Source organism: Nuphar pumila, chromosome 8 (assembly GCF_984573655.1).
Source record: "Nuphar pumila chromosome 8, dmNupPumi1.hap1.1, whole genome shotgun sequence".
NCBI lineage: Eukaryota > Viridiplantae > Streptophyta > Magnoliopsida > Nymphaeales > Nymphaeaceae > Nuphar > Nuphar pumila.
Window position 1 is genome coordinate 124,700,943 of NC_143256.1, and position 12,750 is coordinate 124,713,692.

General features: G+C 36.1%; 1 protein-coding gene across 1 annotated transcript; it reads left to right on the forward strand.

Annotated features, from left to right (window-relative positions):
* The first annotated feature begins 3,956 nt into the window (after positions 1 to 3,956).
* Positions 3,957 to 4,388, forward strand: LOC149830601 (uncharacterized). Its single transcript, XM_090015493.1, has one exon. It carries the CDS (start codon positions 3,957 to 3,959, stop codon positions 4,386 to 4,388), a length of 432 nt encoding a protein of 143 aa, XP_089871619.1.
* The last annotated feature ends 8,362 nt before the right edge of the window (positions 4,389 to 12,750 follow it).

The following is a 12,750-nucleotide window of genomic DNA, read 5'->3' on the forward strand; positions in this document are numbered from 1 at the left end:
AACTGCTTCTTGTTCAACCCCTACATCAACAACTTTTTCTTCTATTTTGCGAGCAACTAAGTAAATATCCTAACTAAATAACATGAATTCTACGTCATCATCGTCCGAGACGTCTATCCATAAATGTTAGCCATCTAATTTGACATCTCGCTTATGTCGGAGGCTAATTGACTCTTCTGCACATCTGATTTTAAGAGATATCAAAGCTACAGATTCCTTAAAGTTACTATTTTTAAAGACCAATATAGATCTCTAAGTAGGGTGATCAATGCTACAGTAGTATAATTTAACATTTTCATAGGCCATCATTAGGTGATTATAACAACCACACAACATATATCATTTATCTTCAGAAACTAGCATGTGAGAAAAAAACATCCATATACACAATATATATAAACTATAAACATAGTAAACCTTAAATGGTAAACAGAAGGAAACACACAAAAAAGACCACAACAAAAACCAAACACAAATAAATATATACATATAAACATCCACAACATGAAATATAATCATACAAATCATGTTTCAGCTGTTAAATAGTGTTTAAAAAAAATAACTAGTTTAGTAGTTAAATATGTGCTTATAAAAAAAAATCACCATCGATGATTCCAGAATACTGAAGGATGAAATCCCACCGGAATAGTCACCGAAAAAGTCATTACCAGAAAGCAAGTTGGAGACCACTGGTTGGGGACCCCTGGTTAGAGACCACAAATAACCCTAAAAATTTATGTGAAAGTTTTTTGGGTTGCGGTGATTCAATTTTTATACTCACGGAGTTCACACATAATTTTATGCAAACTTCATGACATATGTGCAAACTTCGTTAGGTTTGTGAGATATTCCTAAGTTTGAGAGTAAAACAAGGTTCATATAAAATTATATACGAACTTTATGACATATGTGCAATGTTTTGAAGTTCAAGATTAACACAAAGTTCACACATAATTTTATGCGACCTTCGTGATGTTTGCAAGAAAAAATGTGCATAACTCCTCTTAAGTCAAAGTTTGTGTTATCCGAGGAGCAGAGTGATATATTGCCCGAACTTCGCCAGTTTTGCACATGCAAGGGTTAAAAAGGTCATAGTGAAGTTGGGTATTTACGATTTCGAACATGGAAAGAATAGCAAAAAATACAGAGCATTTCAAAAAATACATATTTTTTGTACAATACGATCATTTTTTGATACAAGAAAGTATAACGTAGGCCATAGTAAGTTTTCACCCTAACTCCTACATGAAAATAATCTCTTTTCACATGAAAAATGTGTCATTTTCCCATAAGCAAATGGGCTATTAATCATTTAAAGTTGTAGTCTCTCAACTAATACTTAAGATAGAGCTCTAGAATCATGACGTGTGGGATCTTTTTTTTGAATATCTTTCAAACCTAGAAAAAAAACAAGAAGTTATTCATTAAAGCAGGGATAATGTAAGTACTTAACTCTGCTGGGTTAAGCTTAGGGGTGTCAACGGGTAGGATTTGGTTCGGACCCAGGTGGAACCAGACCTGTCCCCGATTTTTGGGTATTGTATCGGGTCCAAACCTGAGTCTAATCAGACCCACCATAAGAGAAACCATACCTGGACTCGATAAGAACTACATGAACCAGACATAGCCCATACTCGGTAAAATACTATTTTTATCATTTTTATATTGAAAATTTACCATTGTTCGTGTTTTGTTAGGTTACTAGTTTTCTTTCTGTTCTTTACTTAGGACTGTTTAGTTTTCTTTCCCTGCTTATTATTTAGGATGTTTTATTTTTTTTAGTATTTAGGTTTAAAACCACGTGTTTGCACACCGTAGATATCAACTTACCTTTCTTGCATGACCCACCTATTAGGATACCCTTAGTGGTGATTGCGCATGATTGGTACCGTGCTCATAGCTTACTTTTCGTAAAATATCTGTAGGTGCAAGTGTGTGGTGCTTGTTTATTTCCTGCTTTCTAGTTATTTTTCTTTTACCTGCTTTGTGGTTTGACCACACTGCACATTAGGTAGGTAGAAAGCCTTTTACTTAGGATGATTGTTGCACTGGTCTACCCTCAGATGCTTGCAAGGGCGACACTCGCTTGACCCCGAGCTTGCTAAGATAGTCGAGGACCCCGAGTCCCTCATTAGAAAAATCCATTGATTCGGCCTCATGGTTCAGGATCAACAGTTGACCCGTTCTCTGAGAGAGTATTTCATTCTTAATGAATACACTCTTGCCTCCTACATTGCCAGACCCGTTGTAGGAGTGCCCCAATTTAAGATAAAGGTCAACATTATATAAATGCTACCATCTTTATATAGCCTAAACAACGAAGACCCCTACCGTCATCTCAACGAGTTCCTCGACATCTGCTCTACGGTGCAATCAATAATTTTGAGGATGATGCGTTGAGGTTGACGTTGTTCCCATTCTTCCTTAAAGACAAAGCCAAGTACTGGCTGAAGGCTCTCAATACAGTTAAGATTATCACTTAGTAACACATGCATCATGAGTTCCTCAAGAAGTATTTTTCAATTGGTATGACAAACCAGTTTCATAAAGCCATTACCAATTTCTCTCATATTGAGAGAGAACAGTTCTATGAGACCTGCGAGAGGATGAAAGATCTTATTCGAAAGTGCCCCCACCACCAGGTGCCCTGTTGGCAACTGATACAATACTTTTACGATGGCCTGGCCGAGAAGGACAGGCAAATGATTGACTCTTCGTGTGGGGGCACGTTCATGCTCAAGAGTGAGGATGAATCATGGACCTTATTTGATACATTAAGCGAAAATGCCATGCACCATGCCCTATCCTCGCGACTTAATAGGACCACACCTGTTCCTAGTGGTCCTAAGAAGGGAGGGATTTTCAAAGTTGGGTAAGGACTTGATTTGCAAATCAAAGTAGACCAGTTGATCAGGAAAATAGATCAATTACTGGCCAACCCAGCTTCACTAAATCAAGTTGGAAAAGTGTGTGAGCTATGCGCTTGCCCTGCACACTTGGTTTTTGAGTGTCTAACAACACCACTATATCCTCAATTCATTCAGAAGCAAGTGAATGTTGTCCAAGGTTTCGCCAGACCGGTGCACGATCCTTATGCATCCACCTATAACCTAGGATGACAAAATCACCCCAACTTTACGTGGAGAAATCCATAAGAGCCACCTCACATGCCTCCCCAAACACAACATAGACAAGGTAACCTCCCACAAGGTTACCCGCGACCCACATTCTCTCAGGCCCCTCTCGAGCTTAGCTTGCCTTCTCCTCAAGAGCCCATCTTTTCAAGAGAAGCTGCTCAAGGCCTTTTTTGACATTAAGGCCAACCTTAATTCTCACATGCAGTCGATAGCGAAGCTAGAGACTCAGATGTGACAGTTGGCTGGGACCTTGAATAGGCGAAGTGAGGGAAGCCTCTCGAATCAGTCAGTCTTCAACCCGAAGGGTAAGGAACCCATGTATCACAATTTGCACCTTACAAAATCCCACCAAGAGCAAGCCAACTTTGTTATGACCCTTCGAAGTGGGAAGGCATTTCACCCTACTCAGGAGTCGACTAACGAGCCCACTGCCACACCTACTAACCAGTAGATCTCCTCCACCAGGCCCAAAGAAAGTAGACAGGGCCCACGGCCTATACTTTCTTTTTCGTATATCCCTAAAGCCCCTTTTTCTGAGGCGTTTTCTAAACTACATGATTTTGGCAAGCAGAAGGTGCACATGTACGAGATGCTTGACATGTTCAAGTAGGTTCACATAAACATTCTCCTATTTGATGCCATCTAACAGGTGCCTGCCTATGTAAAGTTCCTCAAAGAACTTTGCACGTAGAAGAAAAAATTGAGGTCGTTGCCCAAGACGATCTTCTTGACTGAGTAGGTGAGTTCGTGTTTCGGCACCAAGCTCCACCCAAGCTCAAGAATTCTGGGGCACCGATCATCTCGTGTGTCATAGGGAACATGAATATCGAGTGTGTATTGCTCGATCTTGGGGCAAGCGTGAACATATTATCGGGTTCTCTTTATGATACTTTTGAAATTAGGGAGTTGAAGCCTACGACGACTGTTTTGCAGTTGGCTGACAGGTCTACCAAGCATTCACGAGGACTCTTGGAAGATGTATTAGTTAAGGTCGAGGACTTCTACTTCCCTGTCGATTTTCTTGTTCTGGACATGAAAGGCACCGATGTCGCTTGCCAGATCTTCATCATTCTAGGTAGACCATTCTTGGCAACTGCCCATGCTCGTATAGATTATCGAACTAGAGAGATAGAGGTTTCTTTTGGCAACAAGCATTTGCGCTTACACATCTTTGATCCTACCAATATATCGATAAGACATGATGACTGCTTCAAAGTGATAGACGCCATAAGGAAGCAATTCAATCCATAGTTGAATGCGTATCTTGCTAGTTGTTCAGTTTATGACTCTCTATCCTTTGAGAATAGCCTCCATATGAAGACTAATCTCGTTCGTCCTGCTAGTCTCAAGAGTCATCATAGGGTCCAGAGGGATAGAGTTGAAGGAAACATAGTGCGCAGTGTCACAGATGACACTATTTTCCTTAGAACCCCTGATTGAGCATGACTTCACATCCATTAATCTCATGGACGATGAAGGGTCACCAGAGATCCGTCTGGCTGAGGACGTAAAACTTAGCCCTTTATGGGAGGCAACCCATATTTGTAATGTACTATTAGTAGTCTTAGTCATTTTCTGTTTTTAGGTAGTTTTCTTCTTTCATGAGCGCAAATTATAGAGCATGTATGCATTGTATTTTTGGTATATATTTATAAGTTGCAAACTATGAGACAAATGAAACCTCTGCAGCGCCATTCATATGCCATATGCATTCACTCAGTTTCACGCAAGCATGAGAGAGTGCCACTGAGGACAATGTCATTCAAGCATGGGGGAGGGTGTAGTTTGCACACCTAAATTTTTTTGTCTTTGTACCTGCACTTGATGTCAACTCATAAAAATTAAGCTTTTAAGGAATAAGTTTAAACTTATATGAATGCTTTACAAAATCTAATATTTTTAGAGAATTTTTAAGCCATAAATTTTTTTTTCTGACATTGATCTAGAAAAATATTATTTTTATGTGGATTTCAAAGAAATGATATATAAATGTTAGAGTTTATTTTGAATCATAAGTATGAATATGCACAATTTTATTTTTGAAAACTAAGCAAATGAACAACATTGAGAATAAGAACTCAAAAGTGAAAAAGAGCATATGTTTAGTTGTTTGATGTCTTCGTATTCTTCAGTAGCTGGGGTGAGACACAAGTTGAAGTGTTTGAGTTCTATGTCAAAAAGGATAACAAAGGAAATCACTTTTTTGTCTAAGTTGATATTGGTGGCTTATTTTGTTCGAGCAAGTAAAGCCTGAGGGGTGTTTTCACCTGGTGCCCTAAAGCCATCTGATTTGGGAGCCACTGGTTTGAAAGCCCGTTACATAGACTTTATAGAGAGCCTAATGGATGTTGACATTGAACATGACAAAGAAGCAGACTATACGTAAAACTATAAAATTGAAGGTCTAGTGACTTGAGCAAGTAAGACTGAGGGATACTTTATATCTGGTGCCCTAAGGTCGTCTGGCCTTGGATTCACTGACCCAAAGCTCATTACACGAGTCACAAAAACTAGAAATTCGATATAGTACTCAACAAAAAGAAAGAAAAAATGTGAAAATTAAAAGAAAAAGAAAAAGAAAAAGAAAAAGAAAAAGAAAAAGAAAAAGAAAAAGAAAAAGAAAAGAGCATAAAAAAAAGTTCATTGCTTTGAAGCAAATATTGAGAAAACCTGTGTAGAAAACATATGAGTGAGGATTAGTAAATAATATGTACATATTTAATTTTTTGAGAATAAAGCATAAATAATTATAATATTTAGAAAAGTAAAAGAAAATATTTTATTCTGTGGTGGCCTGTAAAAGACTCTAATCATGTTTAAAAATGTAATGACATGAAATATTTGTGAAAACAAACTCCTCATTTGCCTAATGCTTTGTGACTTAAAATTTTTATGCATACATGTCAGAGATGTTTGTGGGTAGCATCAATGCAAACCCTCACGAGACCTTACTCATCCACTGAGGTAGCTCATGGGTTTAAAGGGCTTGTTGCATGTGCTAAATGCAACTGTGATTCCTACAAAAGTGAGTTAAGCTTTTATTTTGAGTAGTTTAGTATTTTTTCTTTTTGCTTCAGTTTGCTCGAGGACTAACAAATGATAAGCATGGGAGAATTTGATCATACATAATATTCACATTTTATTCATCTCTATTTATGCATGATCCATGATAAAATCATATTAAAAATCTATTTTTATCATTAGTTTTGAGAAACCGCATTGAAATTAAAAATATCAAAAAATTGCCAAATTCAAAATTTGCCCTGCATTTTTCAGTATTTTATATAATTTAGGAGTTTTTAATTTGTAGCTTAATTAGATTAGGAGAGTAGTTACTAATTTTAATTAGTTTAGGAAAAAACTCTTTTGAAAAACACTTTTTTGAGGAAGACTTATTTTGAAATTTTTGAGTTTTTTTGGACTCCTATAGAAATCATGTTTTGACCTAATTTTTATTATAAATACTTCCTTTCCAGCCAAGAGAAGCTGTTTTTCTAGCTCTGTAGTTTGTGCCCCCCTCTCTCTCTCTCCTCTCTGCCTCCCTTTCTTCTTTTCTTTCCCGTTTTTGATCGACCGGTTGCATACCTCATTATTCTTGCTTCTTATGCTTTCAATCTTTCTTCTAAACCTCATCGTCGCCGGTTCCTCGCATCCCCTCTGTCAGAGAGAGAGTGAAGTTCATTTGATTGCAGCAGAAAAGACCATCTTCTTCTCAATCCTTTCGTCAAAAGCATATCGTACAGTTTACTTTTTTTTTTCTCGTTTCATCGTAGTTTTAGTTTTTGCATCTCATAAATCATGTCATTGCATCATTTGCATATTTAGTGAGATTAGTTTTAGATTCAGCATCTGAAAAATAATAAAAAGAAAAAAATAATAAAAAGAAAAGAAAAATTTTGCTTAATCTAGTCATTTAACCGTTTTCTTGATTTATGCATAGAATAATATTAATCTTGGTAGATTGATAGCTCTAACATAGGGTTTTCGTATCTTTTCTTGATTTTTGACAAGTCTTAGGTTAGAGTTAGTCTGCATCACATTTTTACATTCGGTGTTTCTTTTAGATCACTTAAATAATCTTTTCTTTATCAGCCGATTTAGATTCTTGCCACGTTTTGTAGAAATATTTTTTTACGTCAAGTAGATCTGAATTTTTAGGTTTACGTTCAATTTTGAGTAAGTTATTTACTGATTCCATAGCTGACATTAAGCTTTCATCAGAATATTAGATTATTTTTTTGGTCAAATCACTTACTAGATTAGGAAAATCGGTAACATAAGAGTGGCATTTTTTTATTAGGTTAGTTAGTTTGTTCAGCCAAATAATGTAGCTTGCTGATTTTTGTCATCCCTTCTTAATTAAATAGTATTTGATTTTATTTTGTAGCTGGTAACTTATTGTTTAGATTAGAATTATTGTGGTAACCGAATGGAGTGTTACTTCAAAAAATGGGTTTTCGTTAAGGTGTGTAGCTTAGGTTCGCATAAATTAGTTGTAGGTAGTAACGTTAATTTATTTTATATACTAGGTATTCACGTTGTGCATTGATTTTAAAAATTAAGTTTTGATGTTGTGTGTTTTAGTTAAGTTAACGTTGGGTGTGGTGTAGCTTATGTTAGTATAATATGTCATTTATTTTTTAGGTTAGACATTATGTTAGGTTAGCTATTATTCTTGTTTCATTTTGTCAATACCGTACAACTGAGTTAGTATAGGTTATTTGTTAATCAATATTCTTGTAGTTAGTTTCTTCTTATTTTAATATAGTTAATTTGTTAGCTCATTTCGTAATCTTGTTAATTAATTATTTGTTAATAGATAGTTTAGTTAATTCTTGATTTTTGATTAGTCTAGTTTCTTGTGTTTTTTTTCTAGTTAAAATAATTCTTAGATGTTATGAGTTAGTTGCCTTCTTGTTAGTTAGTTAGTTTTACTATTTTTCCATTTAGTGTTTAGTTTGTTCATGTTAGTTACATGTTTAGTTAGTTTGTTACTAATAGTTATATTCATGTTTTTGTGATTTTTCTTCATACTAACCTTTGATTTTCTCATAGTTTTCTTTCTCATTTTTGTATCCTGTGTTTTAATTTTTACCGGAGAGCATTTAGACGTGCGTTGAGCCCCTTTTTGTACCCCCAAAGAGCCCTCTGAGTCCCTAAAAGGTCCCCTCAAAAGGCCCCTCAGAGCTCCTCTAAGAACTTAAACAAGTAAAGAAATAAGAAAACCAAAGCTCAAGGGAAGAACTAAAGACCTGAAACACTGAAGACCTTTTCTTTTATTTTTAGATTAGGTTTTGTTTTATTCATTTAATTGGGTTTATAATAAGGCTGCTTATTCATTTGTTTAAAGTCCTCCGTAGAGGGATGCACTCTCTCCTTATTTACTCAATTAATTAATTTTTTTTTTTGGCAATAAAGAGTAGTTAGTTGTGTGCTTGAATACAAAGTATCTTCTCGTTCCCTGAGATCGACTCGGACTTCACCACAAGTGTAAATTGGTTTTTATTATTTGATGCATAGTTTGCACAAACAATTTTTTTAAAAATATTGTTTTAAAATGCTTTATTGAAAAAGTTGCATCAGTACACACCTCAAACAAAGCCCTAGACCATGTCCTTCATAGCAGAGTTCTTTATCATTCTCTGTATTATTACCCTAGGTGCATTGTTCATTTTTTTTTTACAACGTTAATGTATTGTACAATATCAATTGTATGTTCATTAACTAATGTTCAACATGTAATCATAAATGCATGCATTAGTTTTAGAGATAACAATCCATCACAGAGGCATAATATCAATTCATCATGTCACGACACTTATAATAACCCTCCCAAGGTATATGCATGACATCATTAGAATAAATTGTATTCTTAGAACCCTAGAACTTTACTTTCCATTATCAAATCTTAGCATTTCATTTTCCATAACATATTATATGTGTTAAAATATTATTCTTATTTCCATAATAAGTATATTAACGATACGAGTTATATCATCCGCTGACATTCACATGACATGATCAAGTACTGAAAATAAGTATGTAATGTGTACCACAATACCATAATCCTCATGCATCTTATTGAAACATCAACCATATAGATTCCTAAGCATGCAATTCAGTTGATCTATTCATATGCATGAAATAATTCACATACTTACAAAACATATAGAATCACATAATAAGATATATTTACGAACAAGATTGTATCTTATTTATCTATGCAAATGTTCACTTACCTTGGATCACTCAAATCTCAAACTAAAGATCGACCTTAGTCTTTCTATAAATCTTGATATGAAATGAGCAGAAATCCCAAGCAATTACTAAAAACCTCATTAAAGTCCCTATTTGTGCAAAATTATAAAAATATCCCTAAGCCTCCTTGCCAAACTCTTATCTCAAACTGTCATAGCTTGCCATCTTGCCCTATGCTAATGGATCATTCTCGAAGAGAGTTCAGGGGTCCAAAAATCATCGAATCCAATATCAGAGTGAAAAGTTATGCTCGATTTACTAAATGGGCATAACAAGGGCAAAACAGTCTTTTTATATCTCAAATGAGTTGAGATCCATATAACAACATTCTCGAGAGATCCAAACGACCCTCTTGTTCTGATTATCAAATTTTGAATCAGATCTGACCCGGATCTAAATCCTATATATCCAACCCAAATCAAGTATATATGTATTTTGTTTGCACTATTTGATCAACTAGCCAAAGTTTGCCCACTCGTAAGGAGTAGTTTGCTTCTCATGAGAGGTTAAGGGGTTCAAACTCTAACCCTACCCTTTCATGCTCTAATTTTTTTTTGACAAAATTTTTAATTCATTGAACCTAACTCAGACTCAGCCTGATCTGGGCTTAGTCCCTAAACTGAACCTAACTTAGACTTAACCTGGTCTAGGTTTAATCCAAACTAGACTTTCCTACTTCAGTTTCAGATTTTTCAACTCGAATCCAAATCCAAATCTACTCTAATGTGGATGCAAATCAGATAGAGATCCAGTCTCTATTTCTCATACTGGGTCCATATCTGATACAATAGATCCAAACCTAGTTCATTCTGGGTTTGATACCAAACAGATCCAAATCTAATCTAATTTTTGGATTTGGATCCAATTAGATTCATTTTGGGTTTAGTCCAACTGGACCCAAACCCAGATCTGGTTCAGTATTAGAAATCGAGACAACCAATGTCTCAATTTTCTCTTATATATATTCTTACAAATATATATATATATATATATATATATATATATATATATATATATATATATATATATATATATATATATTGCATATTCTTATTCTTATTATTTATATTTAACCAACGCATTGTCCAGGTCTCACCCAGACCGAACCAGTCTAGGTGGGGACCCACCTGCCCTCGTCTAGGTTGCTCTTAGACAGGGGTATCCGACTGACTCGGTTTGGTCCAGACCCAGACCAAGTCATTTGAGTTTTATATCATACCGAGATAGAGAGAAAAATCATTCTCTCATTGGACCAGACTCAGTCTGGTTCCCTTTAGACCAAGTCGGTATGTGTATGGACTGAGACAAAGAGCCTTCACTCTCTGTCTCACCTCTGAACTGACCAAACTTGGTCTACGATACGGTTGAGACAGAGAGTCACCCCCAAAATGACCAGACTCGGTCTGGTTTTACCTAGACCAAAGTCGATCTTTCGATAGACTGAGACAGTGCACTGTCTCGCTCCCTCGAAATGACCAGACTCGGTTTGGTTTTAACTAGATCGAGTTGGTTTGCCAATAAGTTGAGACAAAGAGCTTTCACTCTCTGTTTCACTCCCAAAATGACCAGACTCGATCTTGTTTTAACCAGACCAAGTCGGCCAGTGAGACAAAGCGTCGACCTCTCTGTCTCTTCTAGTGCCAGTGATCTGGATCGGTCTGGGCGAGCCCAGATCGAGTCAGTCTGGCACCAAGCCATATTGAGACAGAGAGTGCAACTCTATGTCTCTCTTTAACTCAAACCTAGCCATGCTCGATCAAGGTTTATCCAGACTGAGTCGGTTGGGTGTTGGCCATCTCGACTCTCTGTCCCAACATCACCAGACTGGGTTTGGTCAGGGTGACCTGCCTGGCCTACTTCCAGTATGCTCAGTCAGAGAGGACTGCCGCTTTGTCTCACCCCTGCCTTGGCCGAGCTTAGTCTAGGCCTGTTTAGACCGAGTTAGACCCGAATTTGGTTGAGACACACCTCCACTCCTTGGCCTAACTCGGTCTAGGCTAAATAAGACTGAGTTGGTCAAGTGTCGGCATGGTGGTTGAGACAGGGAGATCGACTCCTTGTCTTGCTATTTTTTTTTAAATAATGAAGAAAGAATGACTGTAAAGGACAAAACGAGATGTGACTTTTGGTTGCTGGATCACGATCTCCCGCTTGCCTCCCCTCCTCTCTCTGTCTTTATCCTTCTCCATCTCACAGTAAAAATCGAGTTTTATAACAAAAAACTCTAGGTGGGGCCCACTACCACCCTGCCTTACTTATCCATAGCCAACATTATCACCTGCACTTTGCATCAACAGCCCATAGGCATATAGCTTATTAATGTCAAGCACAAAATGAATTTTTTATATTTTCAACTTTTCTTACAAGTCAATTGCACAAAAGTTCTTTATGAGTTGGGGGTCAAATGAGATAATTGGATAGTTAGGCTATCTTAACCACAGGGTCTTGGGTTCGAATCTCATAAGGGTTAACCCCATTGTGACAAATATCAGCGATGTTTTAAAAATGTCATGAAAAGGAAGATCTTAGTTCACCAAAACATTAAAATATTATGATTTTTGCAAAAATATTGAGTTATTTTTAATTAATGTAAATATCATGATTTTTTAGTGATCACGATATTTACATATTTAATGCAAGATTTTTTTAAAAAGTATAAACAATTAAGTGGAGTTACTTAAGGAATAAGATGCATTAAAGTGTCATTATAGTAATTACCAGATACCACTAAATTCATTACTTATATATACAGAGGCGGAGCTGTGGTGGGGGGGCTGCCTCCCGAAACAGTTAATTTTTTTTTTTTTTAAAAGCCCAGTCCTAGCCCAACCCTGATTCCATATGAAATAGATTTTTATTCATTTTTTTAGCCCAGTCCTAGCTCAGTCCTGACTGCAACAAATAGTTTGATTTGTCCATATGAAATAGATTTTTATTAATAATTGTAGCCATTTTTTATTTTATCTCAAAAAATTTTTTTCGGGGGCACTGCCCCCGAACCTCCTACTATCACACCATTTTTTTTTGCTACACCCCTGTTTGCCCCCCCCCCCCTCCCATGAATCCTAGCTAGGGCACTGCTTATATATATAGTCAAAAGAGCATGAGAACTAAAAGTACGAGAACTATTGTGTGAACTGCAATTTTCATGATTTTTTTATTCTTTTCTATTAAATCTAACTGTATGCTTAGTTTTATAAGGACCAGTTGTTGAATCATCTGAATACGATGCATAAATAAGATTTTTTTTAAGGTTTTAATATCAATGACTTATAATCTTTATAAATATTCAAGCATTTAAAAATTATATATTTTTATTAAAATACACGATGCACTAATTGATTTCTAGCAAATT